Source organism: Ovis aries, chromosome 7 (assembly GCF_016772045.2).
Source record: "Ovis aries strain OAR_USU_Benz2616 breed Rambouillet chromosome 7, ARS-UI_Ramb_v3.0, whole genome shotgun sequence".
In the NCBI taxonomy this organism is placed as follows: Eukaryota; Metazoa; Chordata; class Mammalia; order Artiodactyla; family Bovidae; genus Ovis; species Ovis aries.
Genome location: NC_056060.1, coordinates 62,949,597 through 62,977,480, shown reverse-complemented (window position 1 = coordinate 62,977,480; position 27,884 = coordinate 62,949,597). Strand labels below are relative to the sequence as shown.

The window sequence follows — 27,884 nt, the reverse complement described above, 5'->3', positions numbered from 1 at the left end:
GGTGTTAGGGCTAAGAATTGCTGCTGCTGCAGCTTGAGGGTCACAAAAGCACCATAGATGTCTCCTTCTATCCCCACCACACTTGGATCCCAACTCTTTAGCAGCTGAAGCCCCTGGGTTTGACTGAGGGGATGAGGGCAGGATGGTGAGAAAATAGGCTCAGAAGCCATCCTGTCCCCTCATCTGCTGCTGAGCCCGGGACAGCTACCATGCTGTCCCTGGCCTGTCCCAGGGTCTGGTGGCTCTTGGGCCCTTAATTGGCCTTAATACCCTGACCCATATCCCTCCAAACTGGGCACACCAGCATTTTCACAGAACTGTAGAATCAGAGTTGGTGGAAATCTTTCAGCTCTAACCTCTTTCTCTAAGCAGAGACCATTGGCTGCAAGTATCCTCAGCCTTTCCTTAGGTCATGGATCTTTCCAAGTAGGACCTTAGCCTGCTCTACAGAATGCATATAAGTGCCTAATTTTGCATTAAATTTCAAGGAATACAGAGATTTTTTGTAGCCTTTCCCTGAACCCTGATCAAGAATACCTGCCTAGCTTCTGTTCGTTCTTCCTTCCCCCCACAGTATTTATTTATATTAAGCATTATTATAACCTGTGTATACGGTTTTAAGGATATACAAGTGAACCAAAAAAGACAAATACCTTTATTGTTCAGGATTTTATATTCTAGTGGAGGAGGACATACAATAAACAATAATCATAATAAGTTATATAGTGTGTTAGAAGGTGATGAATGTTAATTAAAAAATAGAGCTGAGTTACTTGGACTTAGGCACAGGGGTTAGGAGGTTGAATTTACAGTGGGTTAGGAAGTGGGTTGGGGAAGGAAATGGCAACACACTTCAGTACTCTTGCCTGGAAAATCCCATGGATGGAGGAGCCTGGTAGGCTGCAGTCCACGGGGTTGCTAAGAGTCAGACGTGACTGAGCGACTTCACTTTCACTTTTCACTTTTGTGCATTGGAGAAGGAAATGGCAAACCACCCCAGTGTTCTTGCCTGGAGAATCCCAGGGACAGAGGAGCCTGGTGGGCTGCCGTCTATGGGGTCACACAGAGTCGGACACGACTGAAGCTACTTAGCAGCAGCAGCAGTAGCAGTATTTACATGTCCCACTTCTCTGAAAGTTAGCACTCTTCATTTTTTCTAGGCAGACAGGTTATATGAAAGTTCTTCCTTTAATGAGTCAGAACCCACCTTCCTGTAATCTCTTTTCTGTTTTGTCTTTGGCCATAACCCAAGGTGTTAGTGGCCATGATAATTTTCTTATTCCTTATTCTTCCTGTAGTGTGGGAGAGAAGGTCTTCTCTCTTTTCAATGGAGAAACCCTCTAGCTATTTGAAAGTGGCTCTCAGAGTCTGTGTCTGTCTTCTTCTCAGGTAGACTTTTCCTCCTGTCCCCACTTTCCTCAGATCTCATGGGCTCCAGTCCCCTCCCTACCCTCTTTATCCTGCACTAGACATCATCTGGCTTGTTAGTACCCTGAGATCCATGGCCCCAGTAGGTGTTTGGGAGAGTAACCAATGCTACAGAACAGCCTAGAATAGTGTGGGGCCGTTCTCTTCCAGCTGGCTCGAGCCCAGGCTAGCATTTGCCAGTGACATTTCTCAGTGTTGATTCATGCTGGTCTAGAGACCATCGCCTTTTATTCACATGATCTACTGTCGAGTCAGGCATCCCCCATCCTAAAATACAGACATATTTATATATATGTGTGCATATATAAATATATAAATATTAAATATGCAAATATACAAACACACATATTTATATATCTATGTATATACAAATATATATGTGTATATAAATATAAATATATTTGTATATGTGTATACAAATAAATATACATTTATTTACATTAAATTAAAAAATTTATATATTCTTTATATATTGTTTTTCCCATGTTGATACACTTCCTTATTTTCCCCAACATCTCCAGGAGAACAGACTGAATTAAACACAAGACTGTTTTCAGTTCACAGGATTGAGCTTTGGGGCTTCTTTTTCTCACCAGTCTGCTGCCAGTTCAAGGGACCAGCAGACCTGTATCTTTGAAGACACGGCACCCCTTTGGTACAGCAGTGCCTGCCTCCTAGTCAGACCCTCTGCACTGCAGGAGTAGCTCAGTACCTCTGTGATTGGCTTTGCGTGTATCTTAAGGAACATAAACTTGTCTCACCTCTTGAGAATGAGAGGTACTGGGAGGCGCCCTCACTTCTGAACCCTGCTTAGACTCTAAGGTCTAGATGCTTGGGAGAGTTGTAGTGCCTTGTTAGGGCTAAGGAATAAGGTGGTATATAAACTGGTGAGACTTTTGTCTGGGATTTTTTAGGCAAAAGTATTCCATAGCCAGGGCTTCTCTTGTGGCTCAGCTGGTAAAGAATCTGCCTGCAATGCGGGAGATCTGAGTTCAGTCCCTGGGTTGGGAAAATCCCCTGGAGAAGGGAAAGGCTACCCACTCCAATATTCTGGCCTAGAGAATTCCATGGACTGTATATTCCATGGGGTTGCAAAGAGTCAGATGTGACTGAGCGGCTTTCACTTTTCACTTTCTATTCCGTAGCCAAGTATCAGAAATCTGCATATCCTGTCTCATCGTCTTGCTTTTGGTTCATCCTCCCAACTTGCCTGGATCTTTTACATTTGTGAGTCTGTCATCCAGTTAGCAGTTTTTCCTTGCCTTTATCCATGATGGGTTCATTTAAGTTCAAGGTCTGAATTCTTTAACATGTCCCTAGAGAACTTTTTTCCTAGCATGCATGAATCAATCAGTATTCTTTTGAAAATATTAAACAATTTACATAATCATTTCCATCATTTGTTTGCACTTTCCTATCCTGTCCACAATGCGAGGGCCCTGCTGAAGTCCAGACCCAGTGTGTCTCCGACTCTTCCCCGCCCCAGTGGTCTGTTTGGAGTGTGTGCCGCAGGCCCAGTGTGTACATGGATCTTGCTCCTTCTCCAGACTTAACCTGGTTCTATTCCTTGTTCCCGCTGCAGCACACTGGCCTCTCCTCTCCTCAGACACCTCAGCCGCCTTCTTCCCTGGTATATGTGCGCAGGCTGCTTCCACCTCTCCCCTAGCCTCTCCCCTAACTCCTACTGATCTTTACCTTAGACATGGCCTCCCTGACCTACCAGAGTAGTCAGGTTTCCCCCTAGACTTGCCATCCCAGCACTCTGTGGTTTAGTAACTGTCCGTGTGGGTATCTGTTCACGTCTGTCTTGCCCACTAGACTGAATTCCTGGAGGGGTAGGAACTGGGCCTTTCTTGTTCGGTGTTGTCTCTCCAGGACTTAGCATAATATCTGTCACATAGAAGGTGTTCAGTCAATCTTTGTGATCAAGCTGTACCTCAATTTCTTCATCTGTAAAATGGTACGAATACCTACTTCACTGGGTTGTTGTGAGGATTAAATGAATTAAAACATGTAAAATATTCAGGACAGTGCCTTGTACAAAGTGGATGCTTAAGAAATGTTGCTGGTATTACTTTTTAAAGAATACATGAGGGACTTACCTGATGGTCCAGTGGTTAAGACTCCATGCATCCACGGCAGGGGGTGTGGGTTTGATCTTTAATCAGGAGACTGAGATCTGACATACTGTGTGGTGCAACAAAAAAGTTAAAAAAAAAAAAGGAAGGAAAAAGTATATGGGGAAAAAAAGGGAAAGAAAATATTTATTGAGTATCCACTCTGCTCACAGAGTTCTTGACTGCCGACTGATGGGAAGCAGGTTTGCCGTCTGCAAACACTTGCTGATGCCCTTCTTTTTCTAAATTATTACGAGACATCATTTTATTAGATGGGCCTGGAATTTTGAAATGGATAAACATCTTGTTTACTAAATTGTTAGTGTCATAATTTACCTCTCCCACCGCCTCATATAAAATTACAAAACACTTGTCCATATTTAGCCTTTTGGCAAGGTCTGCACTGTTCTCCGAAACTGCTCAGTTTTGTTTACAAGTTTTTGTAATTCCTTAGAGTTTAGATCATCTGGCCTGGAAGCTTGAACTCATTCAATATACACAAAGTGTTCTTGTGTTCTTTGCTACTTTAGGATTTATTCTCCCTTATTTTGTTCATAATCTTAAGCTTGTACGTTATTAGTCCATAAAAATAATCAATATTGTGCTCTAATAGAACCATCAAGGCATGCACAAACCAAAGGCTTTTCTTTACAGTGCTCACATGTCTTACATGTGGGTCGGGACCCCCAGATCCTGTGCCATCTCTGACCTTACATCCTGAAGAGTTCACTCGGCCATTTAATGAGCCTGGTACACTTTCCTACAGAACAAAGAATATAAGGGCACTCGGTCTCTATGGTTAGGCAAATCATGCAGTTGAAGATGTATTTGTTATCTGTCCACTTTGATAGATTGTGTTTTTCACAAGCAGCCGAAATCAACCATCTACCTATCCATTCATCCAACAAATGTTACAGACTTCCTCACTTTAGTGTCTTGTGTTAGATTCTAGGACTATAAGGAATAAGACATAACCTTTATCCTCTAGGAGTGTTCAGTGTAGTGAGGAGGATATTGCTGCTGAATAACACAAGGGCTAAAAAGCATTCAGTCCACTGTGCTGAGGGAGCTGCAGGAGGGGCCAGCAGGGAAGGGGACTGAGTCATAGCCAGGTCTCACGGTGGAGGTGACCTTGGAGCCGAGTCTCCTAGGTCAGGACCTCTTCAGCGACTTGCTCCCCTTGGCTCCTCAGCCCAAGCCGAGCTCTTTCGGGTCTCTTCTCTTCCACTGTGATCTGCCCAGCTGGCCGCTCTGCTTCTCTATTTGTGTTTTTCACAAGCAACTGAAACCAACCATTCACCTCTCCACCTATCCAGCCTTTTGTACAAGGCTGTGGCAGTCGCCGCCTGTGGCTCCAGGCTGGGCTCCCACATTGACTGCTGTCATTCTCCATTTCTGTAGGCAAGTCCCTTTACTTTATATCATTTTTGCTTACACTTTTGTACTTCAGCTTGTCTTCCTCCTGATCCTGAACCCACATTTCCATCATAATTAGTGTGGATACTTTTGCCCTCAGCATGGATGAGCACAGTGCCCATATTTAAAGAGAAGAGTTTTAAATTCCAAACAGCTTGTTCAGTAGGATCAGATAGGTTCTATCACATCTTTTTCAGTGTCCCTCAAAAGAGCAGTTTCTCAGTTATGCTGTTGATCCAGTCTATATGATGGGACAGATTGGCCTGAGATTCGCATATTACCCTGTAGGTGGGACTTACAGGTTAGCTTTTAAAGAAAGTTGATTGTTTTAAGATTAGAAAGTCATCCTCCAGCCTTCAACATGAAACAGTCAGTTCAGTTGCTCAGGCTGACTCTTTGCGACCCCATGGATGCACGCCAGGCTTCCCTGTCCATCACCAACCCCCAGAGCTTGCTCAAACTCATACCCATTGAGTCAATGATGGCATGAAACAGTGTTAACACAAATAACTGTGGTCTCTTTTCTGTTGTGCTCCACTGTGTAAAAGTACAGGTATCTCAAGCTCCCAGAAGCCAGGCATGTTATATATTTGTGAAGCCCTGACATGTGAAGCAGCAGAGAACGGGTAGCAGAGAGGTGGGCGTAATGGCACACTGGAGTGTTCACCCCTGCCTGCTGGCCTGCCCACCATCTGCAGCCCCACGTCATCATATTACAAGATGGAGACACAGTAGGGGCTACTCATGTCTGGGGTCTGAGTCAGTTCTGGGGCTGCCCCTTTTTGTGTCTTGGTCTAAAATGTCATTTTTTGTGTTGCAGATCTCCTACAAATATCTTATCATTGCTCTTGGAATCCAGCTGGACTATGAGAAGGTACTTAAAAATTTTTTTTTTAATTTGCTTTTGGCTCTGCTGGGTCTTTGTTGCTTTTGCACCGGCTTTCTTTAGTTGTGACGAGCAGAGGCTGCTCTCTGCTTGCAGTGCGTGGGCTTCTCACTGTAGTAGCTTCTCTTATTGCGGAGCATGGGTTCTAGGGCGCACAGGTTTCCGTAGCTGTGGATCACGGTCTCTAGAGCACAGGCTCAGTAGTTGTGGTGCACAGGCATAGTTGCTCTGTGGCATGTGGAATCTTCCCGGACCAGGGATCGAACCCACGTCTCCTGTGTTGGCAGGTGGATTCCCATCTACTGTGCCACCAGGGAAGTCTGAGAATGTACTGTTTTAAGCTACTTCTATTACTATGTCATGGGCTTCCCAGGTGGCTCAGTGGTAAAGAATCCACTGCCAGTACGGAAGATGCATGAGATATGGGTTTGATTCCTGGGTTGGGAAGATCACCTAGAGTAGGAAATGGCAACCTGCTCCAGTATTCTTGCCTGGAAAATGATATGGATGGAGAAAACTGGTGGGCTACAGTCCATGGGGTCACAAAGAGTCAGGCACAACTGAGCATGCCTACATAAGAATGTTATACTGGCCTACTTATGCTGTGATCAAAACTGCATTTAGTTGTTTTTTACTCATTTTGACAAGAAAGAGTATTAGAAATCCTCTTTCAGTTTTATTTCTCAGCAGCCTTTTTATGGTTTTAAGAAAGTCTTCTCTAAGATTCTGTCAGTGATCATCATATGTTCTAGCTTCAGGCTTTAATCAGAATTCAGCATGTCCAGGGCCTGATGGTAATTTGTACAAAACAGCAGCCTTTCACATACTTACAAGAAAACTACATTTCTCTGTAGGACTGAGTTGGTTGTATTTCCTTTGAAAGTTAGATTTAGACCGTGAATTCTTAAGCAGACTTTAAGGGTAGAATATCGGCAGTTAGCTTATCAGGCGCTGAAGGGATGTCTAAGTTTCGTTGAATAGAGGCTGGGTTTCTGGTATAAAGTGACTGATGCAATATAAAAGCTGCCCCAGCAGTTCCTTAGACCTCCCTTTTCAGTGAGCCAGGGAGCCAGATGCCCTCTGACAATTTGTGAGATTCAAATTTATTTTCCTAAAGCATAATAGAGTGAGTTAGTAATTATGATTTCCAGGAGCTTCTTGGGAAATATGAATAAGTAGTTGAAGCACATAAAGCATTGTGATAACCAGGTCACAAATCTCAGGAAAGTGGTTTAGGTAAGGGCCTCATCTGAGTTGCATCCACAGGGTGTTTGATGTGTGTTTCTGGGTTAAAAACCGGAGTAGTGACATGCCCAGTGTAGGAAGTAGAAGAAATGAACTGGGACCTGTTCTGTAAAGGTTTAAACAAGCCATGGATTAGTGTGGAGTTTGTGATGAATTTGGTACCATGGGTCATGAGCCTCATATAAACAGAAAACCATTGAGGACTCTATGGAGAAAGGTGCCAGTGATAGTTTTGGGGAAGTCCATGCCTCTTCAAAAGGTCCACCAGAGTCGACTTAACAAAGGTAGCCTGTCTCTTTGGTCATGTCACCCTGACGGCTCGCTGTGTGCGAACTGTTTGAATACACCAGTGCTGAGAGTGCTTGCACCCTCTTGCAGTAAACCAAGAAACAATAATATTTAAAAGGAGCTGTTACTATGGAGTCTCTAGCATGTGCCAGGGACTATGCTAAGAATCTGATATTGATTCCTCATGACTGCTTGCAAGGTAGACATTTTTTATCTCCTCTTGACAGATGAGGAAACCGAGGCTAAGAGGATGTGAGTAGTGTTTCCAGGGCTACTGTGTTACTTAGCAATCTTGGAGATACTAGAAAACTACCCAGGTTAGTGTAAACAAAGGAGAGATGGCTTTGATGAGGATGCCAAGGTGTGTGGATCTCGGGGGCGGGATGTCGTTGGGGCTCCAGAAGGACTGATCTCTGCTCTGGGCTTTGTTGAACGTGAGCAGCTTCTCTCTTCCCAGCTGCCTCTGCCTCTTCCCCCACCAGCTCCCGGAGAATCTCTGCAGTGCCATGTCCCGCTGTCTGGTCCTCTCATTGTGGTAGGATGGTCCACAGCTCCCCACAGAGTGGGGGTCAGATCTCATCTCTTTCTTAGACTTTCCTGCTCCTCCTGCTTCTGGGTTCCCAGGGAAGCACCTTGGATTCAGTGGTGTCATAAACTGCCCGTTAGGAACAACTCTCCTTGAAAGGAACTCGTTGCTACTTTATGGCACCATTTTCCTTGATAACAGCTTCTTCAGACTAGAGAAATGTGATAAGGCAGATTGGCTATTTATCTCCTGGATCCTGAGTTTTGCTTTGGGAGCTGGAAAAGCACGGAGGTCCTGTGGGAAGGGCCGCAGGCAGTGGGCAGGGGCCTCAGTATCTAGTTGTATAAGAGTCTAGGTGGGTCTCTCAAACTTGTTTCCTCATCTTTGTCTGTGGGTCAGTAATATTCCATCCCCTCCCTCAGAGGGAGTGTAGTGAGTAAAGTGAATATTAACATAGATGTGAGACGGCAGAAACATTAAAATGCAGGGTGATTTTATAATAGTAAGTGGTTACTGTTGTTGAGACTGCTAATATTACAGCTACTTAAACTGTAGCAGAAGATATGGTTAACAATCAGAGGCATACTTGCGCTTAACATGTGATGAAGGAGAGAGCAGGACTCTTTCCCTGAGACTTGAGGAATAGGTGTTGGGCGATTCCATGAGTCACGAGTGGGTGCCCTTCAGCCTGGAGAGGTTTTGAAGGACCGCTCATCTTGAGACTGTTTTTGATGGTTCTCTGATCATCCTTGCGTCTCTTAATGCACTCATTCCCATCTCCATTGTGCTATATGAACCTTCTAACATTGAAGAGAAGGACCCAGTTGGTCTTCCTGACAGGAATACACTGACGTTTTCAGAGCATGCACCATACACGTGTCATTTTTCTAGTCGTCTTATACCATGGTCTCTTTACTCTTGCCAGCAATCCTACAGAGCAGTCACTTTTATCCCCATTTCACAGAAGATGAACATAAGCATTTCAGTGAGCATCAGAATTACCTGGAGGGCCTGTTAAAACAGAATTTCTGGGCTTGCCTCTGAGTTTCTGATCCAGCGAGTTTGAGCTAGGGTCTGGTAATCTGTATTTATAACGAATTCCCAGGTGGTACTGTTTTGGGGACCACACTTGAGACTCACTGCCTGATTTATTGGGCCATTTACTGGGGATCACAGTGCTTGTAAATGGAAGAGCTAGGACTCATACTGGAGTCTGTAGGTTCTCAAGTCCATGCGTTTAATTTCCTGCCTTTGCTGCTTTTATCAAGCGCTTGGCCTGGTCCAACCTGATACAGGGTAATTTAATTTTGTTATTACTGATAGTGTGGCTCTTGGTTCTGCCTGTTGTGCTTCTCCCTCCTAGTAAGAAAACTTGTTCTCCATAAAGGAAGTAAGTCTGGCTTCTTGTCCTCACTCTGAGGATGAGAAGAGAGGTTCAAATTCTGGTCTCCAGGCCACAGAGGCCCAGGGTTTCCCTCAGCCTCACCTGTTCTCCACTTTGGTAGATGACTGCAGGCCCCACAGCTCTGGGCTTAGCAGACCCTCACTCACCTGCTAGCGCCACTGTGTGTGAGTCCAGGAGGCTCAAAATTGTGCTGCAATACAAGAGAGGTGGTAGAAATGAGAGTGAAGAAGGATTCTAAACACAGATTCCACTTTCACTTTTGTTAAATAATAATTTCTTTGTGTGCTTTGTTGCAGATCAAAGGCCTCCCTGAAGGTTTTGCCCATCCCAAAATAGGGTCCAATTACTCAGTGAGGACGGTGGAGAAGACATGGAAAGCTCTGCAGGACTTCAAGGAGGGCAATGCCATCTTTACCTTCCCTAACACTCCAGTGAAGTGCGCCGGGGCCCCGCAGAAGATCATGTACTTATCAGAAGCCTATTTCAGGAAGGTATGCTTCCTTTCCAGGCATGGGCAAGGAGGGTAGAAGGGATATCATTTTTATCCATGTCAAAATACCATTTTTGTTTCTAAATTTAGTAGTTCAGTCGCTAAGTCGTGTCCAACTCTGCAACCTCATGGACTGCAGCACATCAGGCTTCCCTGTCCTCCACTATCTCCTGGAGTTTGCTCAGATTCATAGCCATTGAGTAGATGATGCTATCTGACTATCTCTTCCTCTGCTGCCCACTTCTCAAAAGTATTGGAGCTTCAGTGTCAGCCTCAGTCCTTCCAGTGAATATTCAGGACTGATTTCCTTTAGGATTGACTGGTTTGATCTCTTTGCAGTCCAAGGGACTCTCAAAAGTCTTTCCTAACACCACAGTTCAAAAGCATCAATTCTTCGGCACTCAGCCTTCTTTATGGTCCACCTGTCATACCTATGCATGACCACTGGAAAACCATAGCTTTGACCAGAGGGACCTTTGTTGGCAAAGTAATGTCTCTGCTTCTTAATATGCTATCTCAGTTCGTCATAGCTTTTCTTCCAAGGAGCAAGCATCCTTTAGTTTCATGACTGCAGTCACCATCTGCAGTGATTTTGGAGCCCAAGAAAATAAATAGACTTTATTTATTTTATTTCTGTTGTTTCCCCATCTATTTGCAATGAAGTGATGAGACCGGGTACCATGATCTTTGTTTTTTGAATGTTGAGTTTTAAGCCAGCTTTTTCACTGTCCTCTTTCACTTTCATCAAGAGGCTCTTCAGTTCCTCTTCACTTTCTGCCATAAGGGTGGTGTCATCTGTGTATCTGAGGTTATTGATATTTCTCCCAGCAATCTTGATGTCATCTTGTGCTTCATCCAGGTTGGCATTTCTCTTGATGTACTCTGCATATAAGTTAAATAAGCAAGGTGACAATATACAGCCCTGATGTACTCCTTTCCCAATTTGGAACCAGTCCATTGTTCCATGTCTAGTTCTAACTGTTGCTTTTTGACCTGCATACAGATTTCTCAGGAAGCAGGTAAGGTGGTCAGGTATTCCCATCTCTTGAAGAAAGGCTTTGGCATAGTCAATAAAGCAGAAGTAGATGTTTTTCTGGAACTCTGTTGTTTTTACTATGATCCAGTGAATATGGAGCACTTAGAACAGTACCTGGTCGACTCTAGAACCTCATTAAATGTTTACTGAGTGAATCAACAAATGAGTACATGAATAAACAATTCAGGTCTATCTTTCCTTGGACCTGACTTTCATCTCTGGACCTCATGGAACAGGGTCCACCTCAACCCTGGAATCAAGTTGGACTGAGGTGCTGTGTCACTGATGGAAGATTAAAGGAGGAGGAGGCTGTGATCCACACCTCATCCCACTAGTGCATAGTGATGGAGAAAGCTGATGAGGTCTTTGGAGGGTTTTTAGTCTTGTCTAGGTTAAAATAAAGGGTGGTTGGAGTAATGCTTTGATGTTGATTGTTTCTATGTTTTTCTTTTTTTCAGACTGGAAAGCGACCCAAGGCCAATATCATTTTCAACACTTCTCTTGGAGCCATTTTTGGGGTCAAGAAGTATGCAGATGCCCTACAGAAGATTATCCAGGAGAGGGCCCTCACCGTTAACTACAAGCAAAATCTCATTGAAGTCCGAGCTGATAAGCAAGAGGCTATTTTTGAGAATCTGGACAAACCTGGAGAGACTCAAGTGATTTCAGTGAGTGTGGAGGCACAGCTGTCAGCTGAGCAGTGCCATGGATGCAGGCGACACTGAGGGCCCCACTTCTTTGTCCATCGTTGTCTTGTGCTTGGGAGGCTGGTTACAGCGAGCATCGTAGGGGTGTAATGGGGAGAAGGTGGACCCAAATGGGGAAGAGGAAGAGATAAGAGGTTGTGTCCATGGGAGAGGAGGGCTCATCTACCGTTGCTGTTTAGCCTCTCAGTCGTGTCTGACTCTCTGTGACACCGTGCACTGTGGTTCACCAGGCTTCTCTGTCCGTGAGATTTCCCAGGCAAGAATACTGGAGTGGGTTGTCATTTCCTTCTGCAGTGGATCTTCCCGACCCAGGGATCGAACCCACATCTCCTACTTGGCAGGCAGATTCTTTACCACTGGGCCACCAGAGAATCTCTCATATACTGGTACCAAGTGAATTTTTATCCTGTTTTGTGTCTGTATCTTTGGCACTGAGTCATTTGAAGCAGCCATTTCACAACTTTAGTTGCCTAGAGTTCAGGAAGGGCTTCTTGTGCAGGATATAGTGATTGTCTCCATTTATGGTTTGTGACAGCCAGACCTGCTTGTGGGTAGTTCAGGAATGATGGAAATCTTTTACCTGTGAAAGAGGGTGTCTTTAAACATCTCATACCTGTGCATCAAAGGAAATGCTTACAAATCCTTGAAAGGTCTGGCAGAACCACATCCTACTTGGAGAGATCTCGTCTTTGTATGTGGGCTTGGCTTCTGTGCATCTGTTTCTTCTGTGAAGTGGGAATAGTACATTAAGAACAAGATGCAAAGGCATCCAGAGAAGATGCAGAGAAGCATCATTTGTTTATATCATTTTGGCAAGAGCTGTTAGCCTGAGAAAACAGTACACAGTCACATTTTATTCATTCAGCCTTTTTAGAGAAATGAAGGATTCCATAAATGGAAATTTTGAAGTGAGCCAAAGATTAATTTTCTAAACATCAGAACTTCACAGTTTAAGCTTTTTAGTGGGAGCGCTTTCTAAAATGTATTGCATACATCTTTCCATTCTTAAATGGTGTGTCAGTTGAGTTCAGTTCGGTCACTCAGTCGGGTCTGACTCTTTGTGACACCATGAGTGGCAGCACGCCAGGCCTTCCTGTCCATCACCAACGCTCAAACTTCATTCAAACTCATGTCCATCGAGTCGGTAATGCCATCCAGCCATCTCATCCTCTGTTGTCCCCTACTCCTCCTGCCCCCAATCCCTCCCAGCATCAGAGTCTTTTCCAATGAGTCAATTCTTCCAATGAAGTGGCCAAAGTATTGAAGTTTCAGCTTCAACATCAGTCCTTCCAATGAACACCCAGGACTGATTTCCTTTAGAATGGACTGGTTGGATCTCCTTGCAGTCCAAGGGACTCTCAAGAGTCTTCTCCAACACCACAGTTCAAAAGCATTAATTCTTCGGCGCTCAGCTTTCTTCACAGTCCAACACTCACATCCATACATGACCACAGGAAAAACCATAGCCTTGACTAGATGGACCTTAGTCAGCAAAGTAATACCTCTGCTTTTGAATATGCTATCTAGGTTGGTCATAACTTTCCTTCCAAGGAGTAAGCGTCTTTTAATTTTATGGCTGCAATCATCATCTGCAGTGATTTTGGAGCCCCCAAAAATAAAGTCTGACACTGTTTCCACTGTTTCCCCATCTATTTCCCATGGGACCAGATGCCATGATCTTAGTTTTCTGAATGTTGAGCTTTAAGCCAACTTTTTCACTCTCATCTTTGACTTTCATCAAGAGGCTCTTTAGTTCTTCTTCATTTTCTGCTATAAGGGTGGTGTCATCTGCATATCTGAAGTTATTGATATTTCTCCCGGCAGTCTTGATTCCAGCTTGTGCTTCTTCCAGCCCAGTGTTTCTCATGATGTACTCTGCATAGAAGTTAAATAAGCAGGGTGACAATATACAGCCTTGACGTACTCCTTTTCCTATTTGGAACCAGTCTGTTGTTCCATGTCCAGTTCTAACTGTTGCTTCCTGACCTGCATATAGGTTTCTCAAGAGGCAGGTCAGGTGGTCTGGTATTCCCATCTCTTTCAGAATTTTCCACAGGTTATTGTGATCCACACAGTCAAAAGCTTTGGCATAGTCAATAAACCAGAAATAGATGTTTTTCTGGAACTCTCTTGCTTTTTCCATGATCCAGCGGATGTTGGCAATTTGATCTCTGGTTCCTCTGCCTTTTCTAAAACCAGCTTGAACATCAGGGAGTTCACGGTTCACTTATTGCTGAAGCCTGGCTTGGAGAATTTTGAGCATTACTTTACTAGCATGTGAGATGAGTGCAGTTGTGCGGTAGTTTGAGCATTCTTTGGCATTGCCTTTCTTTGGGACTGGAATGAAAACTGACCTTTTCCAGTCCCGTGGCTACTGCTGAGTTTTCCAAATTTGCTGGCATATTGAGTGCAGCACTTTCACAGCATCATCTTTCAGGATTTGAAACAGCTCAACTGGAATTCCATCACCTCCACTAGCTTTTGTTCGTAGTGATGCTTTCTAAAGCCCACTTGACTTCACATTCCAGGATGTTTGGCTCTAGGTGAGTGATCACACCATCGTGATTATCTGGGTTGTGAAGATCTTTTTTGTACAGTTCTTTTGTGTATTCTTGCCACCTCTTCTTAACATCTTCTGCTTCTGTTAGGTCCATGCCATTTCTGTCTGTTATTGAGCCCATCTTTGCATGAAATGTTCCCTTGGTATCTCTAATTTTCTTGAAGAGATCTCTAGTCTTTCCCATTCTGTTCTTTTCCTCTATTTCTTTGCATTGATCACTGAGGAAGGCTTTTTTATCACTCCTTGCTATTCTTTGGAACTCTGCATTCCAATGCTTATATCTTTCCTTTTCTCCTTTGGTTTTCCCTTCTCTTCTTTTCACAGCTATTTGTAAGGCCTCCCCAGACAGCTATTTTGCTTTTTTGCATTCCTTTCCCTGGGGATGGTCTTGATCCCTGCCTCCTGTACAATGTCACAAATATCCGTCCATAGTTCAGGCACTCTGTCTATCAGATCTAGTCCCTTAAATCTATTTCTCGCTTCCACTGTATAATCATAAAGGTTTTGATTAAGGTCATATGTGCATGGTCCAGTGGTTTTCCTTACTTTCTTCAATTTAAGTCTGAATTTGGCAATAAGGAGTTCATGATCTGAGCCACAGTCAGCTCCTGGTCTTGCTTTTGCTGACTGTATAGAGCTTCTCCATCTTTGGCTGCAAAGAATATAATCAATCTGATTTCAGTGTTGACCATCTGGTGATGTCCATGTGTAGAGTCTTCGCTTGTATTGTTAGTATGTAGTCACTATCATTTAAAATCCTGCTAATGACTCAAAGTCATAATTTTAAAAAACTTTCATTTGGAAATAATCTTAAACTTAGAGAAGTTGCAAAAATAAAAATAGTACAAAGAAAACTGTATATAGCCTTTACCTAGATTCACTTATTGCAGAGTTTTACCCCATTGCTTTGTCATGGCTTCACTGCTTCTCTCTCCATATATAAATATTATGTAATGTAATATATTGTCCCTAAAGCATTTAAAGGTGAGTTATGTACATCACAGGCTTCCCAGGTGGTGCTAGTGGTAGAATAAGTTGCTCAGTCGTGTCCGACTCCCTGCAACCCCATAGACTGTAGTCTGCCAGGCTCTTCATCCATAGGATTCTCCAGGCAAGAATAGCGTAGTAGGTTGCCATTTCTTCTCCCTGGGGATCTTCCCAACCCAGGGATTGAACCCGGGTCTCCCACACTGCAGGCAGAATCTTTACCATCTGAGCCACCAAGCTGGTAAAGTGGTAAGAACCTGCCTGCTAATGCAGGAGACACTAGAGACGGGTGTTTGATTCCTGGGTTGGGAAGATCCCCTGGCGGAGGGCATAGCAACCCTCTCCAGTGTTCTTGCCTGGAAAATCCCATGGACAGAGAAGCCTGGTGGGCTACAGTTCATAGGGTTGCAAAGAGTTGGACACAACTGAAGCAACTTAGCACATACTCATGTACGTTATGTGTCATGGCCCTTTACCCCTAAATATTTCACCATAATTTTCCTAAGAGTTAGGCGTATTCTCTTATATAACCACATTACAGTTACCAATTCAGTAAATTTAGCAAGGATACAATATTTTAATCTATGATTTGTATTCAAGTTTTGTTGATTGATAAATAGTATTATACTACTTCCTGTCCTCCAGAAGTTGGTCTACAGGCAGGTATTGCATTTAATTGTCATGCGTTTTTAGCCTCCTTTAATCTGGAACATTTCTACAGCCTTTCTTTGTCTCCCATGACCCTGCATTTTGAAATAATACAGCTCCCTCCCTGACTTTTATTTTTTAATTAGGTGTCCTCGTTTTGAGTTTGTCTGTGTTTCCTGGTGATGAGTTTCAGGCTCTGCATTTTGGGCTGAAATACCACATAAGTGATGTGTCTTTCTAGGAAAACACGTTAGAAAGCACACAGTGCTTATCTGCCCCTTGATGATGTTCATTTTGATCACAAGTCCAGATATGGTCCCATTTCTTCACTGTAGAGAATTATTATTCTTTTTCTTTTTGCTTCTAATAAGGAGGGGGCACTTTAAGACCATGCAAACACCCTACTCCCTACTCATTAAAGTTTCCCAATAGATTTAGCATCCATTGATGATTTTTGCCTAATCCGGTCTTTACTATGGTGGTTGCAAAATGATGTTCCAGTCTAGCATTCCCTCCACCTGTACTGGTAGATTCTTGGCACCCTGTCAGCAAAAGCTCTCCCTTCCCAATTAATTATTAGTATGAACTTATGTGGAAAATTCTGAAAGAGATGGAAATACCAGACCACCTGACCTGCCTCTTGAGAAACCTGTATGCAAGTCAGGAAGCAACAGTTAGAACTGGACATGGAACAACAGACTGGTTCCAAATAGGAAAAGGAGTACGTCAAGGCTGTATATTGTCACCCTGCTTATTTAACTTATATGCAGAGCACATCATGAGAAACGCTGGAGTGGAGGAAGCACAAGCTGGAATCAAGATTGCCAGGAAAAATATCAATAACCTCAGATATGCAGATGACACCACCCTTATGGCAGAAAGTGAAGAGGAACTAAAGAGCCTCTTGAAAGTGAAAGAGGAGAGGGAAAACGTTGGCTTTAAGCTCAACATTTAGAAAACTAAGATGATGGCATCTGGCCCTATCACTTCATGACGAATAGATGGGGAAACAGTGGAAACAGTGTCAGACTTTATTTTTGGGGGCTCCAAAATCACTGCAGATGGTGATTGTAGCCATGAAATTAAAAGATGCTTACTCTTTGGAAGGAAAGTTATGACCAACCTAGATAGCATATTCAAAAGCAGAGACATTACTTTGCCAACAAATGTCCGTCTAGTCAAAGCTATGGTTTTTCTAGGAGTCATGTATGGATATGAGAGTTGGACTATAAAGAAAGCTGAGCGCCGAAGAATTGATGCTTTTGAACTGTGGTGTTGGAGAAGACTCTTGAGAGTCCCTTGGACGGCAAGGGGATCCAACCAGTCCATCCTAAAGGAGATCAGTCCTGGGTGTTCATTGGAAGGACTGATGTTGAAGCTGAAACTCCAATACTTTGGCCACTTCATGTAAATAACTGACTCATTTGAAAAAACCCTGATGCTGGGAAAGATTGAGGGCAGAAGGAGAAGGGGGCAACAGAGGATGAGATGGTTGGATGGCGTCACCAACTTGATGGACATGGGTTTGGGTAGACTCTGGGAGCTGGTGATGAACAGGGAGGCCTGTCGTGCTGCGATTCATGGGGTCGCAAAGAATTGGACACAACTGAGCAACTGAACTGAACTGAACTGATGAACTTATGAATGCCTGTATTTTCCCCCACTGGTTTTGTCAACTAAAAAATATAGTCACAACCTAAAAGTAGAGAGTTAGTTTATTTGGTAGGAATGTTTAGGACTCTGAGTCAGGCAGACAGCATCTCAGTAGTTCTGAGAAAACTGCTCCAAGGAGGCAGGAGGGGAAGTCAGGCTATATACCAGTTTGTAACAAAGGGAGCAGGCAGCCTGAAGATCAAAGATCAGGTAGCAAGTTAAGGAATTCAGCATTCTATGTATGGGAAGATGCAAGCCTCTGGGCTCACTGAATTCATTCTTTTCTTTTGCACCTCTGCTATCTGGTCCAGTCCTGTTTCCTTGCTCACCTTGCTTCTTCATTCCCTGAGCTCCTCAGCAGTCACTGTGGCGGGTGGTCGCATCCTCTGGATTGCAGTTTTGGGAGCCCTCATTCCTATTTGGAGGCCAGAAATTGCAGATGGCTGTGACATGTCTTGTTTATTGCTATGTCAGGAGATACGTTCATTTCAGTTTATAATTCATTTTGTCCTTATGTATTTTGGTGCTCAAGTTGTCCCAGATTGGGTCAGCAGGAACCCTTTCAGAATGGCCCTTAATGTCCTTGTGACATGTCCCCATTACATTTTTGAGCACTTCCTTGCTTTCTGATGTCCCACGCTTGTCTCCTTGCCCCAGCTCACAGTCATCATTTTGAGTAGCTCTTATATAGTTATGCATCTAGGGCCTACTGGGTTGTTTAGGGCTAATTATCCCCTTATGAAAGGATCTCCATCTACTCTGTTATTTGATTTTGTGTGCATCCTCTTTGTAGTTTTCTTGTTTTCTTCCTTCTTAGCTGTCAGGCAGTTGTGACTGGGAGATCCTTTTAGCTCCAGCATTTTAAAACATTTAGCTACTTCTAATCTTTTTATTGGCTGGAAAATGAGATAGCCAAGCTCATTAAATTCTATGTAAAGTAAAAGCAGATGGGTGGTTTGTGAGGGCCCACAGCATATTTTTATGAGCAAAGTGTATGAGCTTGAGTGCATGAACTTAATTTTGTTATTGGTCCTTTCACTCTGGTTCTCTGCTGTGCTGTGGCTAGTTAAGGCTTGCAGATAGGGACTTGGATAAATAAATGGTTATTGTTCTTCTGAAGGGTTTATAAAGAAAGAAGATTATTTGTGTCCCTTTTGAAGTATAGGCTTTTAGATTAGATTTTCTCTTCAGACCTAATTCTACTCTTTAAAATATGAATTTCAAAAAAATCTACCAAAAGGTTTTAGAGCAGTGACTCTCAGCTCTGGCTGCACATTTCAATCACCCAGAGGACTTTCAAAACATGCTGATGACTGAGTCTAACTCCCAGAGATTTTGATTAATTGGTCTGGGGTCTGGATTGAGGATTGGGACTTTACAAAGTTCCCCTAATGATTCTCATGTGTAACCAGGACTGAGCACCACTACCGTAAAGAATTAAATGTACCCAAAGCCTCTAGTCTCTGATCCTTCATAGAGAGCTTGTGAACTGGCCCAAGTCTCCAGTTTTTAGAGATCTGAACTTGTTTTATATCACGGCATCCTAGAACTAGAAGAGAGTTTGGAGATTATCCAGTACAGTGCATTTCCTCATAGAAAAAGAAAGGAAAGGTGAAGTGACTAAGTAATAGCATTTCACTTTTCGTTCTAAATGAACCTATTCCTTCAAGCCAGAGTTTCTAATACTGTCATCTACAGGTTTCATGTTTCAGTATCATTGGGGTGAAGGTTGTTAAAGTACACATTCCCGTTCTTCTCCCAGACCTAATGGATTGGGATCTTGGGGTGGTAGGGCCCGGGAACCTGAATTTTCTACAGATCTTCTTTATAAACATAAAAGTTTGAACACCACTACTCTGAATAGGTTATTTATGTTAATGAAGGAGAACTATGTTATTCGCTAGATTCAGTTTATGGAAATAACTGATAAAAAAAAGCTATATCTGAATGCCAATATTAATTTCCAACAAATCTAAAAAAATTATCCTAGTAGTTGTTTTGCTCAAGTAAAATGTCATCCCTTTATGATGATTATGTGGAAATATTTAACCTCTCTTCTAGAAAAGATGTATGAAATTCATGTGTATTTGTGAAATTCAAGCACATATTAATTCTAATAGATAGAGATGATGCTAGTAAGATTTGGCCCTCAGTTCTGGTTAACTTCAGAAATGCAGACATGGCCTTAATAATTTGGTGGATGATGGTGGTTGACTATTCCATTTGCTGTCCTGCAGACACGTGCTCAGTTTGTGTGAAATTAACAGACACAGCCTCAGGGACCCAGGCCACTAGAGAGCCAACTAGAGTACTCTGCAAAGCACTGCACATTTGCTCCATTTCTTCCACCTTAAGGTTGACTAAGCTCATAACTGAGAGTGGGAGTAAATATAAGTCACATCCCTGACTCCCTCTGCCATCATGACTGCCAGGCCCTGGTGAAGATGCAGAACTTGTTATGAAAATCGGGCTGTTGACTATCACAAGGTTAGGATTGTTCTAAGATGCTGAAGTTTTCGCTGTAATGAAATGTTTTGTGAACACTCAATCAATTTGAAATCGCTAGATGGAGTTGGTAAAAGAAGTAGAATAAACTACAAAATATTATGTAAACAACCAAAAAGCATATCACATAAACAAAAGAGTTATATGAGCCATCAAAACTGATTAGGTTGGGTCAGTGCCTAATTGCCAAAGGTAGCCTTCCTTGATAAAGGTTTTTGGGGAAAAAAATCCATCCTGCCTCCTGCATAGTTCAGTAAACCCAATACTGAATTAGACCCCTCCTTCTTCATGAAAGTGAAGTCGCTCAGTCGTGTCCGACTCTTTGCGATCCGTAGCCCACCAAGCTCCTCCGTCCATGGGATTTTCCAGGCAAGAATACTGGAGTGGGTTGCCATTTCCTTCTCCAGGGGATCTTCCCGACCCAGGGATTGAACCCAGGTCTCCCACATTGCAGGCAGACGCTTTAACCTCTGCAGCACCAGGGAAGCCCTTAAATACAAGAATACAGTCTCTCAGAAAACCTCCTATAGAGACACAGAACTTCAGATCCAAGTACTAACATACTCCTTCTTCATAGTGCTAGCCAATATTCTTGCTGCCTTTATTTCACCTTAAATTGGTGTTTTGATGGTTTCCTTTTCGTGTTTTGAGAGTTGACTCATATTTGAGAATGGTGCTCGCTTATCAGCTCCTAATATGGGTTTTTTACAAGTTTTAGGCACTCTGAGAACCTCTTTGCAGAGTAAACCTGGTGCAACCAGACTTTACAAGTCATCAGCCGAGGGTCAAGAAGACAGCAACTGAGATACACCACCGCTTTATTTCAGTAATAAGTAGAATCATTAATGAGTTCTTTCAAAATGTTAGTGAAGTTCACTCCAGTTTTTCAGATTCCCCCATGCCAGCTGCCAAAGGAATCCCGTGAACTCTGTATGGGGAGACCACGTCAGTTATTTTATCACTGCCTTGCATGGGAACATGGATGATCTTGGCAAGTGTGTGGATCAGTACGAGCACTAACTGTACAGTGTTCTGTGCAGCCATAGTCCATGTGTGTGTCAGGGAGTCGGGGCCAGAGCTTGTGCGGCTATGGAAATAATGGAACAAACACACATTTGGATGCTCTCCTTTTTGCAGTATGAAATGCTTCACGTTACACCACCCATGGGCCCACCAGATGTCCTCAAGATGAGTCCTGTGGCTGATGCTGCCGGCTGGGTGGATGTGGACAAAGACACTCTGCAGCACAAGCGGTACCCAAATGTGTTTGGGATCGGGACTGTACCAACCTGCCAACATCAAAGACCGCTGCCGCCGTAGGTAAGGCCTTGAGCTATGTTCCCTCCTCGCTCAAAGCAGGGGTGCCTTCTGCTAAGGCACCGCCATAACAAAAACAAAAGTTGGACACCAGCGGCATTTCATTATATGCTAATTATATTAATGAAGAAACTTTTGTGCCTAAAAACGCCTTTGGTCTCCCCAAAACAGAAGTGTTGTCAATGAACCTAGTGTTGTGTAATTAACCTAGTTGTCAATGAACCTAGTCTTGTGTAAAGAAGAAAGTATCTGTTGAATGCTTTGCACCAGAGTAGCATGACCTCATCTGCCTTTTCTGGGTCAGAGGGAGGTTTTCAGGGGAGGGGGACATTGGAGAGAGAGGTACCACTTTTCCAGCTCTCTAGAATTCTGTTAACTTCTCATGCTACTGTGCTCACATCCCTGGTCTTCTTTGGAACATTCCTGATGCTGGCCAGGTTGGCTATTTTTCTTCTGCCTGAAACACCGTAAAACTAGGGAAGCATTTGTTTCCCCAGAAAACACATGCAAGTCAATGAAAGCTTGCAGAGCAGAAAATTGCTGTGTTAAGACAGATACAGTGGAGAGTGCCCTGATTGGTACACGATTAAGGCCTCAGTCTGGGCAACTAAATTCTTCACGTCGATGTTCCGCTCTAGCAGTGATGGAGAGAATTGCCTTTCGGATTCTGTTTTCGGTAGACAGGAACTGTCTTTTTAGATGCTATAAAACACGAACCTCCCTGCCTGTGGGTATGGAAGCGTTTCATGTGAATTACATACCCACAGAACGTGTGTAACTTTTGTTGACTGTGTCAACTGAAGAAAGGCTTTCTAGGAAATCCACCCAATGTCCTTATTATTTATAGTCATTTCCCCCAAACTTTTCATTTCAAAAATCTCAAACCTATGAAAACTTTGAAAGTACAATGAATACCCATATGCCCTTCAGGTATTAACCAATTATTCATATTTTGTGACCAATATGATATAATAATTAACCAATAAATGAATATTTTGTCTGATCACTCTATGTACCTTTTTTAAAGTCATCCGAAAGTAAATTTTGACATCATGATATTTCACCCTCAAATACTTCAACTTCTGTCTCCTAAGAACTTTCTCCTTTATACCCACAAGATCATTTTCATGTCTAAGAGATTGAACATCACATTATAAAATCATCAATACAACCCATTGTGAATTTCTTCAGTTTTTCTAAAAGTGTCCTTTTTAGCTTTCCCTATCCACTCTTCCCCCCACCATCCCCAGTTCCCCTTAAATCTGTGAGCTAGTCAAGGGCCACACTCCACACTGATGGTCATGTCGCTTTGGTTTTCTTTTAATCTAGAACAAGCCTCTGACATTTGCTTTTTCACTTTCACGACATTGACATTTTTGAGGAGTGCTGGTTGGGTATTATATGGAAAACGCCGCAATTTAGAATTGTCTGGTAGTTCCCTGTGATCAGATTCGGGTTGTATGTTTGTGCCTCCACTGTGCCACCTCAGGAACCCGTCCTGTTGGTTTGTCTGGTCCTTGGCAAAGCTACAGTCCATCACTGGGTTGAGTTGTGTTCTAGTCTCAATCTAGAGGGATGGGATATGGAGCCTTCTTAACTTCTTCACGTTAAAATTATTTGCAAGTTAGTTTTCCTGGAGAATCTAGACACTTCTGATTTTCTGACTTTTCCGTATCTTATATAGCTGCCCAATCAGGAATACTTGACAGAACAATTTCTCTGATTATGAAGAATCAAAGACCAGTGAAGAAGGTTTGTATGCCTTGTAAGAATCACTGTCTCAACTTACCATCTTCCATTCTGGATGAACACTTTCCCACAATTTTGCTGCTTTCTTAGTTTCTCTATTATGGGCACTTCAATTTTTGCCTTTAGTATATCCTTGCTATATAATTTCTATATTTTCATTGTGCAAAGTAGAATATACAAAAAGGAAAACATTACCACTGCTCAGAGTAAATAATAAGTTCTGAGATGTCTAGGTGGTGGTGGTTTGGTCGCTCAGTCGTGTCCGATTCTTTGCGACTCCATGGACTGTAGCCAGCCAGGCTCCTCCGTCCATGGGATTTCCCAGGCAAGAATACTGGAGTGGGTTGCCATTTTTGTCTCCAGGGGATCTTCCCAACCCAGGGATTGAACCTGCATCTCCTACATTGTCAGGCAGATTCTTTACCATCTGAGTCACCTGGGAAGCCAAGGTGTCTAGATAGCACATGAAAAAAAGCCACTTTCCAACTCTGTCTCAATCACAGTATGATGGCTACACGTCGTGTCCGCTGGTGACTGGCTACAACCGTGTGATTCTTGCGGAGTTTAACTACAACGCTGAGCCCCTGGAAACCTTCCCTTTTGACCAGAGCAAAGAGAGACTTTCCATGTACCTCATGAAGGCTGACATGATGCCGTTCCTCTACTGGAATTTGATGCTGAGGTAAGTATATCACCTGGGGCAGAGGCATACCTGTTAGCAGATTGCGACAGCCTGTACAGGGGATTTGTTTCAAGGAGGCCTTCCAGCTTCAGGAGATATGACCCTGAGCAGGTGAAGGGGATGCACCTTGCTAAGTCATGTCTCATAGATTGGTAATGGGAGTCTGAGAAGGGTTCCGAAGCCTCAGCCAGACGTGGTGGGCAAGAGGCTGCCCTGGGTGAGAGAAGGAGCCTAGCACGGCTACCACCCACCCACGGGGACACAGCATCTTCTTTTTATAACCGGCAGTGACCAATTCTCCTGTCTTTCATGCTCTGGCGCTCTCTTGCTGCTGCATAAATCATCATCATCATAATCATAGTGAATCACTTTGACCTGTCAAGTACTTTATTATAAGAAAAAGAAAACATACTAATTAAGAGCTAAGCTTTGGAGACCTGTGTTTGAGTCACCTCTGCCACCTACCAGCTATGCGTCCTAGGGCAAGTTGCTTAAACTCTCTGTGTTTAAGTGTCTTATCTGTAAAATGAAAGGAACATTGTCTTCCTTACAGGATGGGATGAATAAGACAATACATAAAGAGACAGGTGCATCGTAGACATTCAATAAGTAAACAGTGACAAACTTAATAATTCTTCTTCCTTGTTGCAAAAAAAAAATCTCATTTGACTCTCCCAAACCTTTTGAGAAAGTAAGTCAAAATGTAGACACCAGTGTTTTTCAGCTAGGGATGCTTCTGCTCCCTAGGAGACATGTGACAATATCTGGAGATATATTTTGTTGTCACAGCTGGAGGGGGTGCTACAGGCATCTAGTGAGCAGAGGCCAAGGATGCTGCTGAATAGGACTGCCCCCTACCATTGAGAAGTATATGGTCCAAAATGCCAATAGGTTTGGAAACCCAGACCTGTACCTAATTTACGAGCTGCTCAAGGCAGAGAGGACTGCAGTTTGCGCGTAGTAGAGGCTTCGTACAGTTTTGCTGAATTGAGTCAGTGTGTCCAGGCTCACATAGCAAGTCAGTGTTAAGGTCAGTTACACCCTCCTAGACCTGGGTTCTTTCTACCTTGCTGTCAGTCTTGCTTTATAGCCTGAGAAACAGTGTCTGTGAGCAGCCTGGCTTTAAATATCCTGCTGCCTGAAGCCACCCCCTTTTTTTCCCATGCAAAGAACTGTTCTGTGTCATTTCTTACAGGGGCTACTGGGGAGGACCAGCGTTTCTGCGGAAATTGTTCCATCTGGGTAAGAGCTAAGGATGGCCCAGCCCTTGCTCTCCCTGGATGGCTTCTGGACTGGAATCACAGCCATGGATTGACCAAGAGCAGCACGAAGAACTCAAAACCCAACCCCATAAAGAATTTACTGCTGGATGACAGTGACTAAATGCCTCCTTCTCAGTCCCTCCGGGCAGCTCTCATGCAGGCTGCTCAGGACAAACTTAATTATTTGGAAAGATTCAAATGAAAAAAATAGACTTCTATTTTTTAAATAAAAGCTTCCACTGATTGAGATTCTATGAGAAAATTTGATCTTGATTGGTGGTATGAAAAGTTCTAGCTGTAGGGAGGAAAAGATTGTGGTGGTGGGATAGTTTACTTGTTACCTACTTTGACTATTCAACTGAGAGCTGGCATAATTTCACCAGAGCCTGTCTGGATTTATAAAAACAAGAGTCATTTCCAGGGAAAGTATTATTTGAAGCAGTACCTGTGAAGGCTGTGAAGACATGTGGCCTAGGGCTGGCGCTATGGGGACACAGAGGACTGGCTGCTGCCCTCTGCTCCTTGACTGTGTTCGTGCCGAGGCCACGTTCTCCCAACCCGTGACTGACACAGAGGGTGCTCATGCTGGCCTGTTCCTACGGGACGTGTAAGTCCTCTACTGGCAACTTTGGCTCCAGAATTGCCCATCAGTCTGGCCAAAGAGCATCAGGCCAGACTTAGAAGTGCACCAGGCCCGAGGTGGTTCTTTCCCACTCCTCCTTCCTTCCTCCCCCTCTTCCTCTCCCTTCCCCTCGCAGGTGTCCCTCTCACATCATGGTCTGAAAGCCCTCCCTTGCCTTTTCCTGTGCCTCCTCCTTTAGCCTTGACAGACATTTCCTCCACTAAATCTCTTGCAAATCCAATTCTCTCATGGCCCCTGCTTTGCAGAGAATGTATACTTAGTGAGGATGGGGTTGATGCAGTACCAGTTTGGGCCAAGAAAATTTTGAATGAGATCATGTTAGAAACACTGCAGGATGTAGTTTCAGTTGACTTGAAGTTCAGCAGCAGCTTCAAAGTTATTTTTCTCCAATTAGTTTATTTGGAAGCTTACAGTTTCAGGTTTCAGTTCAACCTGGTATTTGAAAGCTTCACATGTTTCATATTTATTTATAAATTCCACCAAAGGGCAGTTGCATAACTGTTTATGCAATAGAGTTCAAACCTAAACTGTTACCCAGTTTGAAGAACAGTGTTATTTAGGGTTGCTAAGTCCAACCAGTCCATTCTAAAGGAGATCAGCCCTGGGTGTTCTTTTGGAAGGAATGATGCTAAAGCTGAAACTCCAGTACTTTGGCTACCTCATGTGAAGAGTTGACTCATTGGAAAAGACTCTGATGCTGGGAGGGATTGGGGGCAGGAGGAAAAGGGGATGACAGAGGGTGAGATGGCTGGATGGCATCACCGACTCGATGGACGTGAGTTTGGAGATGGTGATGGACAGGGAGGCCTGGCGTGCTGCGATTCATGGGATAGCAAAGAGTCAGACACGACTGAGTGACTGAACTGAACTGAAGTCTCTCGTTTCCTGAAGTTCCTGGATGGCTTTAGAAGCTCTGCTCAGGCATTTGTTCATTAATTTAGCAAGGATTTACTGAGCTCCTATGAGCTGCCAAACACTGCCTTGGCCCTGGAGATGCAGTTGTGATCCAGACAGATAAAGGCCCTGCTACAGCCTCGTTGTTCCCGTGATAGTCTCCTCTCCTTTCCCTGGGATGCTGGGAAACTTGCTGGAAAGGGCCTTGGTTTGATTAGGAAAGTAGATTTTCTTCAGTAGCACATGTTTCTGAGGAGGAAAGGGCGTACCATCCTCGCAACAGACTTCTCATCTGGCGATAGAAGTGGGACGTGTTTTCTGGCTGGCCACACTCTGGCTTGTCTGGGGTTTCCTGTTTAGCATCTAGTATTCTGGCATAGCTTTAATAGCACCGCTCCCCGCTCCAGTTTTCACTTTCCAAATGTCCCGTTTGGACAATAGATTTTATTGACCACTGTAGTGATCGCACTCAACCCTCCCACCCTCACCCGGGTTCTAGAATGAGAGAGCAGTGCTACAGCAGCTGGTGCTGTTTCTCAGTCTGTGCTGCTGGAGAACAGGCAGACGTGGGGGTTTTCTGTCCTGCTCTGAGTCCCTGGGCCTTTACAGAGCTCCTTGCCTGAGCCGGCTGCAACCTGGCTCCTGGTGGGCTGCCAAGTCAGGGAGAGCTGGGGGCTGTTCACCCAAAATGATCTTTCTCTGCAAGGTCCACACAGTCCTGGGAGTAACGTCCCTAAATGTGGACACAAATGCATTTTCAAAGAGTGAAGCTGTGTTTCTGGGAATGGCTAAGGCTCCTGGGTGAGTCACTTTGAAATTCCTCACAGGGTGAGCTGGCATCTCCTGTGTCTGTTTAGGACTGTGTATTCTGAATAAACCTCCAAGCATCATCAGGAAGTTGCTTCAGTTCACATTATGCTGGGCAGAACTGACTGCCAAGGCTGGGGGAGCAGTAGCCACTGGTGACCAGTACATTGTTCTCTAGCTTTCGCTCCTTTGATATGGGAAAGATCAGAAATGAGCTGAATTCCAGAAAAGTTTGACTTCTGAAACCATATCTTTTTAACCACAAATGTGGGCTTGCTCAAGGGAGAGGCCCTGCTCTGGGACTGCCTTCAGTTTTTCCAGTCAGCAGCAGTAAATGGGGAGGGGTAAGACCAGGGTAGCTGGTGGTGTCTCCAAAGATGGTGCCTGGGGTGGGTGAGGTTGCAGGTCCCATCCTGCTGATGTCTCCAGAGTCCAGAAGTGACACAGGGCTGGGGCAGCTGGCTTGGGAAATCCCTTCTTGGGTCCACGCCCCCCACCACTGCCTCCACCCTTTGTCCCAGAGCTCCTTCCCTTTCAATTTCTGCCCTGGCGTCAGGCCCTGGGTGAACTGAGGGTACAGTGAGAACAGACCTGGGTGGCAGCTTAGGGACCACTGAGCTCCAGGGAGGGAAG

The 27,884-nt window shown here is 43.9% G+C and overlaps 1 protein-coding gene across 1 annotated transcript in view; it reads left to right on the top strand.

Annotated features, from left to right (window-relative positions):
- SQOR (sulfide quinone oxidoreductase) overlaps window positions 1-25,156 on the top strand; it is a 53,926-nt gene extending 28,770 nt beyond the window's left edge. Inside the window, 8 exon segments of the mRNA XM_004010645.6 lie at window positions 5,782-5,835; window positions 9,608-9,802; window positions 11,296-11,505; window positions 21,035-21,170; window positions 21,173-21,217; window positions 22,899-22,966; window positions 23,467-23,645; window positions 24,841-25,156. Of these exon segments, the coding sequence (XP_004010694.2) occupies window positions 5,782-5,835; window positions 9,608-9,802; window positions 11,296-11,505; window positions 21,035-21,170; window positions 21,173-21,217; window positions 22,899-22,966; window positions 23,467-23,645; window positions 24,841-24,898 (945 nt within the window). The 3' untranslated portion in view covers window positions 24,899-25,156.
- Window positions 25,157-27,884: the final 2,728 nt, after the last annotated feature.